The 18,510-nt window shown below is 41.1% G+C and overlaps 1 protein-coding gene across 3 annotated transcripts in view; it reads right to left on the bottom strand.

Annotated features, from left to right (window-relative positions):
- Positions 1-18,510, bottom strand: part of FBN1 (fibrillin 1) — a 225,317-nt gene that overhangs the window by 24,197 nt on the left and 182,610 nt on the right. For all 3 annotated transcript variants that reach the window (XR_013450471.1, XM_036075961.2, XM_078079391.1), the window contains exons 43-51: positions 17,705-17,830; positions 14,733-14,855; positions 10,884-11,009; positions 8,763-8,879; positions 7,798-7,926; positions 7,009-7,128; positions 4,520-4,645; positions 616-765; positions 170-235 (exon numbers count right to left, since the gene is read on the bottom strand). Coding sequence is in view for 2 of the 3 variants with exons in the window: in XM_036075961.2 (XP_035931854.1) it covers positions 170-235; positions 616-765; positions 4,520-4,645; positions 7,009-7,128; positions 7,798-7,926; positions 8,763-8,879; positions 10,884-11,009; positions 14,733-14,855; positions 17,705-17,830 (1,083 nt within the window). In the remaining variant the exon portion in view is untranslated. The remainder of the gene's footprint in view (positions 1-169; positions 236-615; positions 766-4,519; positions 4,646-7,008; positions 7,129-7,797; positions 7,927-8,762; positions 8,880-10,883; positions 11,010-14,732; positions 14,856-17,704; positions 17,831-18,510) is intronic.

Here is an 18,510-nt window from a genome sequence, read left to right as displayed (position 1 = left end):
CCTCTCCCTCTGCTCCTCCCCCTGCTCATGTGCTCTCTCTCTCTCAAATAAATAAATAGATAAATAAATCTTTAAAAAAAAATAAAAGGAAGAATAGCTGGATAAAGGGCAGGGAAGAGGCTGGTTAAGAATATTAAGAAATGCTGGGAATCCGGCACAGGCCACTTACCAACTGCAGAATCATCAGGCCCCACAATGATGCCACTTCCATAGGGACAGATCTGGCGGAAGGCCTCTGCGGTAGAGACGAACACTTGTTAGTAGACAGACCAATGGCAATTAGCTACAGACTGCTTCCCACGCAATGTGTGGTGGCCAGATTGCCACATGCTGCACATGTCGGGAAACAATGAACGAGAAAAGCCCCGATACCAGGGGAAGTGAACAAGGCTCCCAGAGCTGGTGTGCCTACTACTTGGGCAGCCCCGATTCATAGCACATTTCGGAAGAAAATAACTACCCAGCTCCTGAGTTAAAATAATCTTAATGAATATTTTATGTAGACTTACAGTTAAATTGTCTTATCTTTCCTGAGGGCCTACGTACAACCCTTCTTATTTCATAAGCAGTTGGCCCTATGAAGGGCCCAAAGAGAAATGCAGACGGTGGACCTACCATCAGGTTCAGTGGGGCACAGCTCACAGGGATCACCCCAACCTTCTCCCTTCAAGGCACAGCAGCATTCCTGTTTGGAGTGATTTCTGGATTTGGGTGATGAACATTTTCCTCCTTCAAACTTTGCGTAACAGTAGCTCATTCGCAAATCTGCAGCATAAATCCAGGAGACCCTTTAGATCCTTTCCTACTGCATCATTACTGTATAATACTGAATAAGAAACCATCCATACTGTTAAATGTGCTCCCTTTTCATTACAATAGGAAGACTGTAACCTAAGTGACTACGACAGAAATTGGGCTCAGATCTTTAAAGTCATAGGTGACTTCTGTAGTAAGATCTGATGAATACATCTATGCGGCTTTCACTTTATTTCTCATTGCAGCGAATTTTCCAAAATAACCTGATGTGAATAACAAAATCCAACACTATCACATTTCAAAACTGACATCATCAGTGACTTCAGGGTGGAGACATTCAGAAGTGGAATCATTCACAAGACCCCTGCATTGACAGCTGTGTTTGTGTGTTTTGGATAGCATTTAGCAAGCGTACTAGGTTAAGGTAGACCTCCCAGTTCTGGTACTTACTGTTGCTATCACACTATGTTGTTTATTCTGGGTCCCCTAAGCCCGGAAACCAAAATAAAACCCCTGATTCCAGGCATAGAGTAAAGATACGGCAATTTTGTGGACTGGCAAAAATACAACAATAATGGTCATTTGCTGAAGCAGCTACTGATGTAGATGCTGTCTACAAAATGCACATGGTACTTTCTGCAGACTTTATACATGTGTGTGTGCACACACACGCAAAATACAGAAGGTTGTTTAGCTCAGCAGACAGAAGGAGGGCAGGGAGATGGGTGGATAGGAGGCAGGATAACCTTTCTTTGAAAGAATGTATTTCTTTAATATCAATTATTTTTTGGTGACAACATGGAAGATGGGATCTAGTTGCTACAAAATTCTCCAACATTGCTTGACATAATTTTGGAAACGGACTCTACCAATTCTTATAGAGCAAATTGGGTGGCTCTAAAAAAATGAGCTCATCCAAAAGCCTGGAGTGTTTTCCCTCAGATTTGACATCTAAAGCCTTACAGACTCCTCTCTAGATACACAGAGGCTAAAATCTGCAGGTTTTAAGGAAATGCTTCCATACCCATTTTGTACAATTCCCCTTTCTTTCTTTATGATCAGGTATGCTCTCTCCTGTCACTGTTTCTCAACCTTAGGTGGCATATTATGACATATTATTACAGCCACTGATGCATTTCTGGTAAGACAATTTCAGAGCTTTCATTTCATGACAAAGGAGACAACATAAGAATAACTGAGTTGTCAAAGACCACAGAAGGAAAATTTTCATGAATTAAAGTAAAAATAACAATCACTCACTCACTCACTCACTCATATTTACGAGGCTCTAGTAAGTCAAATTCAGTTGGCCTTCTTCCCCAATGGATTTGCTCACCTTCTTCAACCAACTCTTCCAGATACATTTTCTTGCTAGTTTTTACTCTCCTTCCACACCTGTGATAGCTAGGACTTAACAGGTACCTTTCAGAAAACTACTCTTCTGAAAGTCAAGTGCAGTAAAAGCCAGTCCTCATCGTGTGGCATGTCTGCCATCCAAATATTTGCTTTGCTGAGATGTTTCAAGATTTAACAGATTATGGTTTCTTGAAGGACACTCTTTGATTTGTTTTATTCTTCAAGTTCATTGTCACATACAATGTTCTATGTTTATTATTTATAACTATCTTAAGGTATCATTTAGTGACTACTCACAAAAATGTCTCAACAAATATATTAAAATTCAATTGTCTCTGTTGTCTTTCAGCTTATAATGTTTCTTTTAAATCTAGATACATTCTCTCTTCCTCTTATGACCCTGTTCCATAAAGCAGCCTTGTCTCCCCACCACCACTCTACCATCCCGCCTCCTGAAAAAGAAAAAAATCTAGCCATTACACAGGCTCAAACACATGAAGTTTACAGTGAGCCTAAGTGACAAATTCCCTTCACTGAACTTTGTAAGTGGGAGTGGCCAATTTATATCTGTGGCCTTCAGGTACCCGGATCTGTTCACCTGAGTCTTACCACAATTGTTCCTTCAAAAACATTATCTGTGGTTCTATGGAATTTTCTCATTTCATGGGCATAGAAGCCTGACTCCTAATTTGTCACCTTATAAGTAAAACCCAGCTCTTAATTCCCTGGCTTCAGGAAAATGTGTGCCCTGTGGGAGATTTACATTTGCCTGTGGTGATTCTCTAGATTTGGTTTATTAATCAAAGGTGCCTTGCAATGGGAAAGAGAGCTGTGCTTGCCCACACACTTGAACTAGGACTCACTAGGATGCCTGTTTACCAGTCCATCTGCAAAGAGCCCTTAATGACCTTTGAAATTTCATCAGAACTACAAAAGTCACTTTCCCTGCTTGCATTCCTCAATTCTGGCTCTGCCTCTTGGAGCTGAGCATGTGGCAAGGCTGCTCACAGCTGGGCTGATTCTTCCTGCAGCGTTAGCTTGCTCTGTGACAGGCCAGTGCAAATTGAATTAATAGCCTATGAGTTTCCTCTGGTCTGCCACATCGGCAGATTCACACCTGGTTTCTCACTGCTTTCTTTCCAAACCTGGGCCAAGCCAAAGGCACACAAAAACAAGGGAGTAGGACTTAGAATTTATCTGGCTTGGTCTGTACCATAACAGAGTATCTGCTTGAATCAAGTATCACCCCACCCACAAGCCTGAAATCCACGTGGGCTTCTGACAGCGACCTATGAGATCAGACCAAGCAGAGAATTCTCAACTCCCCCTTCACACTTCTAAATATTGAGTAACAAAAGGACCAGTTGAAAGGAAGGCAAAAAGTTAATCAATAGAATAACAAGAGTCTATGAACAACTCAGAAACCAACAAAGCTTATTACCTATTCAATATGATTGGTTGGGCAGGTATTATTACGGTTGTTTAAAATGAGGAAATTGAACTTCCAAAGGATCCAATGATTTGCCCTAGGCTACAGATGGCAGATCTGAGACCCCAAACCCAATTTTTGGAATCTGAAATGATATCCATTGCCTTTTATTTAGTAATACAGTACCAAACCAAAACAAAACAAAATAACCAAGAAAAAAAAAACCTGAACAAGAAAATGACAAACAACAGAACACAGAGGTAGAGGGGAGAAATGTGTGTGTCTGTGTGGGATTTTTTGTTCTAAATTCATTAAGCTAGTATGTATAAATGGATAGACACACACCATTGCATTGTTTACTAAAATCTAAACAGTTTTCTGGGATATAATATATTGTGTTAGGCTTAAGTTCAGGCTTCTTTTTTTTTTTTTTTAAGTTCAAAAGTATTAGTCCTGAAAACAGACTATGTCCCAGCAAGAGTCCAGGTCAGTTCAAATTTATTTTTCTGTTTTCTTAGAAAATTTGTCATGTAAGGGATGGGCACTATATCCTGGAAGCATATCGATTAATCTGTCTTTTTCTGACCGAGAGTCTAGATTTTGGCCCACATTTGTACCGAGTTACTTCTTCAGAGGCAGAGACCATGGAGCTGAACTGTCCCCAGGCTTTGCAGTAGTCAGTGGCTCATGGCTGATCCCGCACTGACTGGCCTATCAGCATCTGTGTTCTTAGGGGGAGAGATAGGTTTAAGTGCCAGGGCAGTTGTTATACAAGCAACCAGAACTTGATGGATGAGTTTTCAACCTTAAAAGTAAAAATGAACTTTCTGACATATGGTAATCATTAGACGTCTGGGTGAATGAAAACTCTCCATCTTCTCTTTCACAAAGAATCAAAGCTTTGCCATGTTTAAGAAAATGAAACCACAACAAATAAACACAGAGTAATGAAAGTCTAAAGCCTTCAAAGGCAGTTACCTTGGCACCTTCTCCCAGTGGAGGACAAGGAGAACCCATCCGGACACAGACATTTGAAGCTGCCTTCAGTGTTACTGCATGTGCCCAAGGCACAGATTTCTGGCTCTTCCACACACTCATCAATATCTAAAAGAATTACATGTGTCAAAATCAAAACACAATGGAGACACCATCAAATACTGAATGCAAAGTGTGGAAGTACAGAGTGCAACTGAGTTTCAAAACCCTCCCAATAATGAAGATTTTTCCTGGATCATTATGCTGTCAGTGGACTTCTAAGCTCTGATATCTTTTTAAAAAGTAATCTTGAAAATTCTTGTTGTAAAAAGGGAATCTGCAAGTGCCTTCTAAGGGATACAATGAGAAACATCTCTTACCCAGACTCAGGTGACTGGCTAATTAGAAAAGGTAATTTTCTACCACCCTAAGCTAGGAAAGAAACAAGAAACTCCAGGGTCTGACTTCACCACTGCATAGGAAGCAGAAGCTTGAAATTTTAATTGTGTTGACAATAAGTTAGTAAGAGATCCAGGTCTTTGAAACAAAAATTTATTCCCCTCCATCCATCCACAGTGCTTTCCCCAACACCCTGTGCTATAGCCCTAAAACTATGAATTTTACAAGAATAATAACACCTGTGAAAATAATCTTGTGCAATGTAAACTATCACAGAAGATGGGGTTCCTTCCTAACTCTCATTTGCAGGTTAGTTTTTCTCAAGACACAAAAATGTCTTTCTTGTAGAAGCTAGTTTTTCTTTCATCATATAGATAATAGGAATTTGATACACTTGTAATTGTGATGTTTCCTTTAGCATATTAATATACTTTAACCCTAGGAAGGGCTGATTAAAGATGGTCTACGCTGAAGTTTGAATGGCTTGGGTAACCATATGCCCTAGTTTTCCTAGGAGAGTCCTAGCTTATGCTTATTGTCCCGGCCTTATTATTAATAGTGTCCTCCTTAAAACTGTCTTGGTTTGATCAATAAATACATGATCACCCTATGTGGGAAAAGTATGGCACTCTTTCCAACAGACTTATCTATCTTTTCCTCTGATTTTCAGCAGGAATTTGTAGTAAAAAAGAGGTAAGTCTTGATTCTGAGCCATGTTATTTTTATGGAAATACCTTTTTTTTCCCAACAAAACATGTATCTCTTATATCATGGGGCTCTTTATTTTTGCATTTGTGCCTACATCAAGATGTATTCATATTATATGAGTTCCCTCCAACAAGGTTCAACTAAGAGGAAGTTAGGAAATTAATTCCATTATCTTGACAATATTGTAAATACCACACAATAGGTATGTGCAACTCAAAGTGATTATCTTCCTGTTTAGGGCAAAACCAGTCTCTTCATCACTCTTATGTTATTACAGTGCCTTTATAATTGCATCATGTTGCTTGTGGTGTATTAACGCATCTGAGCTGCTGCTGATGACTGAATGACTCCATTCCCACATGCCCTCCTCTCCCACATCCAAACTTTTCTTAAGAGAAAGGCCAACTTTTATAAAAATGCTCAAGTATTTCTTTTCGTTGTTGTTTTTGTCATTGTCGTTAGGATTCTTTCTCTTATGGTAGAAATTAACCTATAGGTGATGACTTCATAAGGATAGGGACAAGGATGGCGGAATGGGCACATTGTTCAGTATTCGGGAAGTCATTTTTCTGTCTATACATTTCCATTCTGTTCATCTTAGGGGAATTCTGCATTACTCATGGAGTAAATAAGGCTGATCTTTAGTAAAAGTAAAATAACACTTACAATAATTTGCATGTAGGCCTAATTTTGATAAACTGTTTCCATTTAGAATATTATCACTTGACTATGATTTAAATTGGATATATAATAAAATTTCTCCATGGTATTAAAAGTGGAGGAAATTCTTACTCATTATGGATTAGATACAGACCTATTTAAACGTGGGAGCATGGACTAGGTGACTTCTTAAAAATCCTTTCAGCCTAGTTATTTATGAAGTTCTGGCAATTAATGTCCTTCATTTAGTTCAATGACATATGTATTGAGGAACGCAGTACTATGAAATTTGCTGAGAATTTATTTGTAGTAACACATTTTCACTGCTCTATGGGTCAAAACAACATAGACAAATTATACAGCCACATTCGTCGAACCTTGAATGTGGTCACTTAAAGATTTTAGCTGGAATCAGGAAGCTATTTTTAGTTGCAACCTATTGGCACTTAAAAATATGTAATCCAGGATTTTTTACAAGTTGCATAAAAGCACATTGGAAAAGAGTCAGGGCCATATGACCACCCATATGCACAGAGCAAAACAGTGTCATCAGATATTAGCGTGAGAATTGGATGTTCTTGTCTCATCATCTGAGTGCGAGAACATAAGTCAGACCCTCTGCTCTTGGATTTGTTTCTGATAAAAAAACACCAGCACACCATCACAAAAACTGACTTGGAGAATGCCAATGCAGTAACGAACACTGACAGTCCTCCCACTCTTACCTTCGCACTTGTCATTCTGTAGACTGTATCCAGGGGGACAAATGCATCTATAGGACCCGTCCAAGTTTTGACAGGTGCCTGGTGCACATTTTCCAGGTTCTAGAAGACATTCGTTGATATCTGCAAAGAAAAGGGAAAAAGAAAGAAGAGGTTCCCATTGGCATGATTTCCATCAAGCAATTAAAATTTCAAGAAACTGGAATCAAATCAAAGAAATACATAAAACTACCATGGAGAAAAATTAATGACTCAATAAAAAGAAGCTCTATCAGCTTTCAGAAGTGTGCAGTAGACCAACCATGTTTTATGTGACCTATCACAAATTAAGTATTTCCAGAAAAGTGTAGCATGTGAAAAGTCAGTGGGAATGCAGATTTTTGAGCGCACCCAAAGACTGTAGAAGAGCTTCCCACAAAGCTATTTTAAAGAAAAAAAATATAAGAAAGCAAATCACAATTGCTTATGGGACAATTTAAGTTTCTGTTAAATTTAACAGTTTAACTGTTCCCTGCAAATGCAATAACTTAATTTTAAAACATAACAGAGAAATGTGTCCTCTCTCTCTCTCTCTCTCTCTCTCACACACACACACACACACACACACACACGCACACACACACAGTCTACAGGTAGGATTAGTGTAATTCTCCTCGGATTTTTTTCCCTCGAGGCTTCTGAAGGAAGCATAGTGATAGGGCCTGCAGGATCCTTTCATCTCTGGGAGCATTCTTCGGATGGTACATGGAGGGTACATATAAAAATTACAGCTGCTAATGAGGCCACGCTTACCCACACAGGTCCTGCCGTCTGGAGCCACCTCATAGCCCTCATTGCATCGACACTGGAAGGACCCCACTGTGTTGATGCATTGGCCATTTCTGCAAAGGTTCCCATTGCCAGTTGCACATTCATCAACATCTGCCAAAAAAATATCCTTTGATATATTCCAAAGAAAATGTCATAATTCCAGCAATGATCAAAACCTTTAAAGGGAGAAATACTTCTTCTAAGTTTCAGTGGCCTTTGCTGGCACAGCCAAGCATTAAAAATTCCCAGAAAGATCTAGTTTCTAACAATACACCTGGCTTTCCTCGCCTATGAAAACCTAACAAGATTACACTATTCTATTAATTAGAGATTGATAATTTATATTAGAACTTTATATGAGTTTCACTTTGATCTTCCTTTATGCTTCATTTTTAAAAGCTAAAACTGAATTCCTAATACACAGTACAGCTGAGGGTATTAAATATTCTCATAATTAGAAGTATATAAAATTAGCCTCTAGCATGCTATACAATTTGGATCATTAATCTCACTTATAAATAACATAGCAGGTTTTATAGGGAGGATTTTATAGATTCAATAATTGACTTCTTTCAAGCGAGGGTCTAGTGAAACATTGAGACAAGTAGGTCCACATAATTCCTGAATTATGAAATTTCTATACAAAAAATCACTTTTGTATGTTTTAAGATGTCATTGTTTCAATTTATTTAAAAATGTATTGAATTCACAGTACGGTACATATAAAAATTATAGCTGCTAATGAGGCATTTTAGTAAAAGTCATGGCTGTAGTTAGTCTATTTGACATTTACTTAGGACATTATATTTGACAACTCCTTTAACTAAGTGTTATGCATTAGAGGGCATGTATTTAAGAAAACTGGCCGGCACCCCGGAGAGGCTGCTAATTGCACAGAGCGCACAGGAAGCGGCCTTCCTCCGGCGCCTGCCGGTTTGCAGACGTACCTATGCAGTCATTGTTGTGGGAAAGGATGAAGCCGTGGTTGCAGCGGCAGTTGAAGGACCCGATGGTGTTGCGGCAAGTTCCATTCCCACAGGCGTCTCGCTCACACTCATTTATGTCTAGTAGGAACAACAGGCACAGAGAAGCATGGCCGTTAACAGAGGAAGAGGCGAGTGGCTACCTGGGGGTTAAGGGCATTGTGGGGTTCACGATGCGTCAGGCGCAGGCTAAGAACATCTTGATCAGTGGCAGCTCCCCGTGAGCCATCAGCACGAGCCGAGGATCTAAACCCTGGGAATAAACCATTTCCTTGGTTGGCATGTGGAAGGAGGCAAGCTAAGGACATGAGAACTGGACAAGAATTATTTTACTCTATTTACTTCTAGAATTCTCCACCCTTGCCACTTTTCTCAAATATTTTCACTTGGAAATGGAAAATTCTGTGCGCATCTGGGTCTTGATTTGCTGCCACCTTTGGCAAACTTCAGCCTTTAAGATTCTCACTCCAATTTACCAAAAAGCAGTGAGTCACCTAATATTACCCAGAAATCAGCAACAAAATAAATCAGGTTTCTAACTCACCTGATATTTTCAACATCCCTTCCTTCTTCCCAGTCCACCCCTAAAAGCCCATGACTAGTCCCACTACTGGTGACTTATCTCACCCTTCCAAACTATGCCAAAGTGATGGCACTTAATGGGGCTCTCCTGATACACCCTTGCGTTATTATTTGTCTTTTTATTGGTCTATGACTTTTCTCTTCGACTATTTTATAAAGCTATTTTGGCATCTTTTTTGTCTTTGCACCGAACCACAGCAACTTGCAACTTTCTTCTACAGCAGGTGTATATTATATCAAGGAGGAAATAAAAAATTAAAATGAAAGAAAGTTGATCCTGCTGGTTAGCGGGAGGGAGTGAGGCAGAACGAGGAGGGCGAGGGCACAGGCAGGGAGATCCTGGGAGTGGAAGACAACACCTCAGGTTAGCCAAATGCAGTGTTCAGAGTTAGGATTTCCTTTCCTTTCAAACTTGGGACATGAAGACAAGTTATCTGTGATCCTAAACCAGAAAGCTCTTGCTGACCCCAGAGTAATCCGATGTGTGTGTGTCTGTGGCTGCAGGACCGCACTCGGATGAGTCACGCTGCCAGCAATCAACAGCTGCTGTCTGATTCGTTTTTAGCCAAGCTAGTGAAATTCTTCTGTAGGGCAGGCTTCTTGGTAGAGGGTTCCAGACAATCAAGATGGAAGAGGAAAAAAGACTGTTAGTGCAGGGTGCCACTGCTCTGCCGGGGTAAGCTTCCCAGGAACAAGCAGGGCTCATGATACTCCTTTAGTTTAAAACCGGTTATCTGTTCTGAAGAAGACAAAACTTTGTAAGAAGGTGCCCTAATGGGTGAACCCAATTACAGCGAAAGCTAAGCTGTTAAAACATAAGATTCTATTGATTCTTCTTTTTTCCAGCTGTGAAACTGAATCATGTTCAGGGAGTGCCCAGAAAACTTAATGGATGGTGCTTGAAAAGTAGAAAAAGGAAGGAGGAAAAAGAGAGAACATGATTGATTAATATTTGAATTTATTCTAAATCAGCATCCTGATTTAGCACTGAAAGCAAGGGGGAAGAGATTTAAAATCTTGAGCTCTCTTCCCCTAGAAACAATGTGTTTTGTTTTGTTTTGTTTTGCCTTTGTGGGATCTATAAGTTTGCCTTTGAGGATCTGGTACAAACTATAGACGCTTCTCAAAAAATGCTCATATTCAAACACTCAAAAGCTGCACTCTATTCCAGTAAGGCAAACCCACACAGATTTCATAAAATAATAGGCTATTAACATTAATAAAAAATACTTTTTGTCTTAATATTTTTCTCAGTTTTTCCCCTTAGTCAGAAGTTTTTCTGACCTCGCAGCCAAATGAGTATCAAGGAAGAGGTTTATTATGTTCAGATTGCCAAAGATTAAATACCAAAGGATGTTAATGCTACAGGCCTGCTTGTGTTTTTATTTTACAAACAGCAAAACTAATACTGGAGGCTTAGTATTAACTTTTCTATGTATTCAGATGCAAATGAATTTTTCAGCAGGCTATCAATTAAAAATAAAACGATAATCACACACTCACCCAGACACATGGTTTGATCAGCATTTGTTTTAAAACCAGTGTGGCAAAGGCAATAAAAACTTCCAACTGTGTCAATACACTGTCCATGGCTGCAAATATTGGGGATTTCTTGACATTCATTGCGATCTGTGGATAAAAAGTATCATTAAGTATCTTAGGTAGAGTTTTAGGAGACAAAATTGCATTACATAACTTACTTCTAGGTATCATGCTCAGGATTGATCCTAGCTCTAAACCAAGCCAGTAGAACAGACACTGGCATTATATTTATTTTTACCTCAAAATTAGTTAAAACTTACTCTCATTTACTGGGCACATTCAGAGTATGTTAATAATTCATGAAGGGATGGGAAAAATGTTCTGAAAGGTGAGAAAATTTAGAATGGGGAAGAAGAATCCAAACTGGGAGATAATCCGTTTGATTATGTGCCTCAGCAATATCACAGACTGTGGAATGAGTTAAGTATTTTGTCTAGTCAAGTTCTGCTGCCTCAAGTCATGGACCTTTCATGGCCTCCTTTGGAAATTTGTATCAGAGTCAAACAAATCCCATTGCTAAGATAGGTTTTCCTGATGACAAACCCACACTGTCCCTTGTTCAAGTTTCACTTCATTGTTTTGTCTTACTCCTATAACTTATTGCTCCATCTCAACAAAGTCTTCATGTGTACACATGGCTCCTTTTAGCCCCTGACAATCCTAATGATGTTTCTTTTTATTCATATTCATTCAGAGGAAAGCCCTGTCATCTTGCCTCTGCCAGTCTTTAGGCTCTAAATTATATTTATCATCAACTGAATCTTTGTTGCTCTCCTGAAATCTGATGATCTGACGGGAAGAATTTATTAGGTGAATCTACGAATGATATAACCACATGCCTACTTAATGCCTCTAATTTAATTTTTTAAAGCTCTCAAGACTCTACGCTTAGGACACGTGTCATCCGAAGAGCACTGTATCATCCTGGTTTTCCAGCTGTCATAAAAGAGAGCCAACAGCAGAATGCCAACTTGAGTGTAGATTCTGTAAAGCACAGCAATTACCCTGCTTCCGTCTGAATCATCCAAACTTGCTGTTGACTTGTCTTGTCTACTGAGCAGACAGCAACTGGGAATGGGCACTTTTTGCTGCCCAGAGCAGTTGTGCTCATGCCCGAAGAGATCTGCCCTCTCTTTCATGTGCTCAGGCTGCCATTTTTATGACTACCTCCTTCCAATATACAGAACATTAGACTGGATGAATCACCATACAATTGGAAAGTCTCAAGTGAGCTTGAATATATCATCTTAATGGAGAAATTGGGATATAGCAGCTTAGGAGCTATCTAGAAGTGCTTGTTAACCTAACAAATTATGATCATTCCCATTGGAGAAAATGGATTTAAAATGAGCGAACTGGATAGGCAGAAGAAATTTAGTTCCATTGCTAAGCTCTATAAAAGGAGCTGATTTTGAGGAAGGGTGTCTCAGAGCCTACCAGAGTTGGACCGAACCTTGGGTGCCCTCAGGGAGTACTGGATCTCCAAGTATGCAAGGGACTAGGTCTGTCTTCTCTCTGGGGCCCACGGGAAACAGAGTGCACTAAGGATCTTCTTAGAGAAGGAATTAGGAAAATTCTAATTAGGAATTTTCTTTCCCACAGTGCCATTTCATGTTGGTTTTAAGAAAAGGAAACATGGAGCACTTAGAGGTTCTAATGGTAAAATAGAAAGTTACAATTTTAGAGAACTTAATTGTGAAGTTCACTTTGTCTGGAGACCAGAAAACTAGGTTTCTACAAGCACCAGGGTTTGAGCTCCCAGGAAATGATGTCTGAGGCAGAGATAGGAGGTTTAAACAGGGTTTCGGGGGGAAAAAAACACAGCAGACAGAGATCATGAGGAAGTGGCAGGGAAGGAAATGTCTCTTGCCTTTAGCTGGGCAGGACATTTCAGAAGGGGGCTACATTTGCTCTAAATATACAGCTCCTCAAGTCGGACTAACCTCCTGGGCTTAGATACCTACTCCTTCTCTCAACAATGTGGGTAATATGGCCAGCTGTGATTTGGGGTTTGAAATGATGTACTTATGAATTCAAATAAAAATCTAATGATGGAAAGGAAATTTTGGTTCTTTTCATCTTAAACACAGGGCAAGAGGGGTATTTTTGCAGTGTGCTTGAAAAAATGTCATGCATAGGATAGCATTTGAAGACATTTTAACGTATTTTAAAAGACATAAATGAAGATAATTCCAGAGTGAAGTCATCTGCCCTAGAGGCTGAATAATTGCAAAACTCAAGTACATTCCCTTTCTTCCGAGGATTCCAATGAATGAGGGAAAGTGAGTTTGGCTACAAACAACACTCACTCACTCACAGTACTTATCCCTGGTTAGTGCTGGATGAGTTTTATTTGTGCTAATGTTCCACAAGAAAATATGGCAGGGCTTAAGCTTCAGCAGGCCCTAGTTGGACGTGTTGTCTTGATGTATAAATAGCTCGTCCCACTTCTCACCTGAGCGTGAAATGGTGTGAAATGACACGTTCTGTATTATCAGTAATTCCTTATTTTGATTGGAATTATTCTGCCCAGTTTCAAAGAAATATAAATTAAGAGCAAAATGCAGGGAAGTGGTATAAATGCCAAGTTACACTAGGGTATTGTGACTCATATCAGAGACGTCCCCACTTTTCCTGTCCTGTTTTTTTAATACATGGATAACAACTGCTTTGTTGACAAAATGCTAAACACTTGCACATGTTCCTTTAAACCCAACAAAACAAGCCTTGATTCTCAAAGTGAGTTTTTGTTCTGCTATTACACCCTCTTCCCACCAAGGTCTAATAAAACAATGCAAAATACCCTACAGAGAACAGTACACTTCCTACCACTTAATCACTGGTAGGCAAGGAAATCCAAGGAAAATCTGACCACGTTCCCTTGTGTTGTTTCATTCACAAATGCATAAAATATCCAGGAAACTCCTTGGGAAATGAACCATAGCAAAATAACACATTCTTCCTGACCGCCATGCTAAATATACAATGATTTATAATTACTCAAAAACTCACATGAAAATCATTCTGAGGTGTAATTTTGTTTCTGGGCTGAAACACCGGTGTTTTAATTTTGGTGCACTGGCTAGAAGATGCCATCAGATACTTAAAACTTTACCATCCATTTGAGCTCACTCATCCCTCTTATTTCTACCACATCCATGACAAAAGTGAACAATGAAATAATCTATCCTCTAGGGGAAAGTTTCTCATTTTACTGTAGGTGACTTATAGCTAATAAAAGGCTGTTAATGTTTGCTGCCCTCAGTTCTGTTAGATGTTTAGGAGCAAAAGTGGTGCTGTTGGTCCTTTTTGCTTAGTTTATGCAGGTTACTCTTGCTCAGGAGAGGTTCACTGTCTAGAATTGGGGTGTGAGGCTGGAAAGGTGACAACTTCCCGCCCTAAGGGGGATTATGTAAAAGGAAATAAAACAGTATTTGGCCCTGAATACTGGTCAGGGGACTGCGTGTGTGTGTGTGTGTGTGTGTGTGCACGCATGTGCATGTGTGTGTGTGTGTGTGTGTGTGTGTGTGTGTGTGTGTATTTGTGGGAAGGGGTGTTTGCAGCAGGGCAGGAGATTGGCAAATATGAAATCTATGTAGGCACAGGATATATTTCTTGTTTTAAAAACATTGCCTCTGTGTTTAGACATTTCAACAATTTTCTTTTTGCTAGTCTAGCTACTAGAACTCAGCAGTCCAAACCATAACTCAGGTACTCTTCAACCTGACCTTCTCAAAAACAGCCAGGTACAGGAAGCAGGATGAAGCCCGGCCATTGGCGGGCCCAGGCAGCCGGCGGGGGGCCACTCACCATTGCACTGGCCGGTGGAGGTGAAGCGGTAGCCGGGCTTGCAGTCACAGCGGAAGCTGCCCGCCGTGTTGATGCACTCGGCATTGCGCTGGCACACAGGGCCGTTCTGACACTCGTCGATATCTCCAAGCAGAAGAGAATGTCATTAGGAGGAGAACAGAATGGGGGGTCGAGGTGACGAAGCCTCTCACAGAAAACGGATTTCTACTTTTCTTATTTTGATCAGTTCTATTGAACAGACAAGGGGAACACTGGAGACTTATTTTCTAGTTTTCCTGCTTTGCTAATATTTTTCATAAATGTGAGTACTTGGTTTATGACCACATATGGACTCTAATAATGCTATGTCTAAAAAAAAAAAAGTCATGAAACTCAGCTGCTAGGATCAGGACTTAGCATGGTCTAGACTAAATATACTAGGAAATATCACATTTTGCTCAAAGACCCCAGGTTTATGATTCTATCAGGTCACTTTTGTCCAGAAGGTTCTAGGTTCTGTAAGCAAGGCATCTCAAGATTTCGTGCACATCTGAGTCACTTGGGATCTTGCTGAAAGGCGGATTCTGATTCAGCATGTCTGGGGAATGGCTTGAGATGCTACATTTCCAATAAGCCTGCAAGTGATGTTGGTGCTGCTGATCCCCAGGCAGTGTGTTGAACTACAGGGCTGTAAAGGCTCCTGCTTAAATTACTGCCACATGGCAGTCAAATCGAGGAAACTTAATACGAGGGGCCGCACATAAAACTACTGAGAACAACCCAACTCTCACTATCAAAGAAAAGAATAAATGGGCATTGTGTGCTTCAGAGCTTTGACTATACTCAGGGGGTTATTTGCCTATCTTTTCTTTTTTTTTAAACCAGGTAGCTAAGATAGTTCAAATTCATGGCATTGTGAAAGTTACTGCATAGTCCAGGCTATGCCAGGGGCACAATACATGTTTCCTGCCCCTGCTCCTATGAAACTATCTAACCCGGGCTAAGTTAGGAAACAGAATAGCCTAGAACACAGGCGGAAGCCGGCTCTTACCACCAGTACTGGGGTTTTACAAAGTGGGCTCAGCCAAAAAAGTTCCCACAAGGGGGCGGCAAATACAGGAACTGATGCCTCACAGGTGTATGCTTTTGTGGCGGGAAACCTCAGGACGACTGTTCGTCAGTGGGGGGGTTCTGGCTAATGTGGGGTGGGGTGTGCCTCTCCGGGCAACAGCAGAAGTATGCCTGCCTTGGGTTACAGTGGACCCAAGACCAGCACCACCTCACTGAGCAGGTCTGCCCTGGTCTTACGAGCATACAGAAACATAGAGGTAGCCAGTCTCTGGAGAAGCCAAATGGTATCACAGACAAGCATTTCTATGGAGCATCAGATGACTTGCTTGGGATTATACGCATAGTTGGGGAGAATGGATGCATGGATGTTCCCTAACTCCCTTCTGGAATCCATTCTAATTTCAGTGTTACTGAGGTGTGTATGAAATCGACCTTTGTTTTCTGATTCTGAGAGCTAAGAGTGTGCTGGGAAGTGGTTGACCCTGGATGAAACATGCACCCTGTTGACGGATATCCTGTGAAATGGAACCCAAAAGCTGGAATGCTTTGTAATCTCAATATCCACTGACTGTTACCTCGACAGCAAAGTGCCTTATGTTGGTACAACTGAGGGTTTTCAATCTCAGGTGGATAGCAAGGGCTAGGTTGACTTGGCAGTCATGGGGAGCCATGCCTATAGGTTTGGGATCTCTAAATGGAAGAGAACAAAAGAGGCCCCAGGAAGGGGGCAGGCATCCTAGGCAGGTATGAAAGAGGGAAGACTGGCTATGAGGAAGACAGCCAATGTTAGATTATCTGCTCATCTGTTGTGCGCTCCTTTCTTTTCTGCTGCATCACGCTTCCTCTCCAGACATCTGATCCTTGATGGCCTTCCAAAGCACAGGGGCCAGGGCAAAGGCCTGAGATGACTATCTCCTGAGGAAGGCTCTAAATGGCTCTCACCCCAGTCCCTGCCCCCACCAACCACAGCAGGCAGAATCAGGGACTTGCGCCCACTTGGCCACAGTAACTGAAAGCCTGGTGAGGCTGGAGAATTTAACAAGCATGTGCTGAGGACCATAACTTTACTCATGGGCTGTGAGTTTGTCCCTAGTTTAGGGGGAAAAAAAAGAAAGGTTTTTTAACATTAAAATGTTGACATATGTGCTCTAACACATGCTGTAAGGGGTAATAACCCTCTCTGACATGAACAAAAACTCTGCAAGAGGCCCCAAGTTTAAGTATTAAATAGACAATTATTCCAGCTATCCGAGGGCACATGGTTTATTTAATAACCAGTAATGTCCCTTTTACTAAAATGTAAAAGTACACTATCTTCCCCAGATGTAGGAAAAATATGAAGTGCTGTGAGGAATGCACAGAATCACAGTACATCCACATGGCAAGGGGAGGTAATTTGAAAATGAAAAAAGGACCACTTGCACACAGGCCAACATTCTTCATATAAAATCGAATTTGCTGTTCTTGCCATTTGGAATTCTCTCATGCATTTGGAATATTTGCATTAACCTTGTTTTCACTTGGGAGTAGCACAGGCTCCGAGTGGAAGACAGCACTAATTTTGAGATTCAAGTAAAGATGACCGCCCACCACCCATGCTCACTTTCAAGCAGTGTGAAACAAAAGCAATCTGTGTGACACACCCAGGAACTCAAGGCTTTCTTATATCAGCTGGGAAATCTAATACATTGTGTGTCGGGGAGGGGGGTTGGGCAGGGCTGAGGAATGTTCGTCCTGCTTTTTCCACTGGGAGTTAGGGAATTTTTTTGCATGAAAAAATGATGTTCCGCATGGTGCCCTACACTACTGCTAGAGCTCGATGGATTTCTGAAATTCCAATGTTGTGAAACTGGCCAAGTCTATGTGGGCAAGTAGCTCGCCAGTTGGCTCATTTCTGGACATGATATAGTAACATCACTTACCTTCACAAACCAACAACTTGTCATTATAGAAGAAGCCCACTGGACATTCACATCTGAAGCTGCCAACCATGTTGATACACACTCCATTTTCACAGACCCCTGGGATCTCCCGGCATTCGTCAATATCTGGAAGCAGAGCAGCCCCGCATGACTGATGGCGTGGTGCATGATCTCTGTGCAGGGTAAATGGGCGCTGAAAGCCAGCAGCTTCTAACTCAGTGTTTACATAAGGTCCAAAACCAAAACAGAGAAAGTGCATGGGTGTTTGGGTGGGGAGGGGGGTGTTAAGGTGGTGGTGATGGAAATGGGGGATCTCAATCAATATCAAATCAAAATAATAAACTGCTTTTCAGACACTCTGTCTGGATTTAGTACCTGGATGTAATGTCTGTCTTTTTGGTTTTGTTTCAGAACATCAGCTTTGTCCAGGTAGGGGCCATCTTGGTACCCACTGGGCACTATGTACCAGATGAGTAGAATAAAGGGACCTCTGAGAATAAGTGGCCTCTCTGCCCAAAGTGTGCGGTGGGGTTTGGCTAGCATGGAAAAGGAGAGCTGGTGAAGCACAGAGGAGCCCATGGTCATAGACAACTTGGATCTTTCAAATTCCCCTTCAACACCCCCTTCCTCCTTCACGTGGCTTTGAGAAGTGGGTAAGTTAGGTCTGAGAGTGTAAGCTGGGCCCATGGTGACTGTGGGGCCAGCACTGAGGAAGGACTGTTGCTGTTGCCAGAGATTGTGGCTTCCGAAGGCCAGGGGCTGGGGCTGGCTGTGACACCACGGTTTTACCAGTCCCTAGCATGCCA

The sequence above is a fragment of the Halichoerus grypus genome, chromosome 8 (assembly GCF_964656455.1).
Source record: "Halichoerus grypus chromosome 8, mHalGry1.hap1.1, whole genome shotgun sequence".
NCBI lineage: Eukaryota > Metazoa > Chordata > Mammalia > Carnivora > Phocidae > Halichoerus > Halichoerus grypus.
Note: the sequence above shows the minus strand (reverse complement) of the source record. Positions and strands in the feature narration are given on the sequence as shown.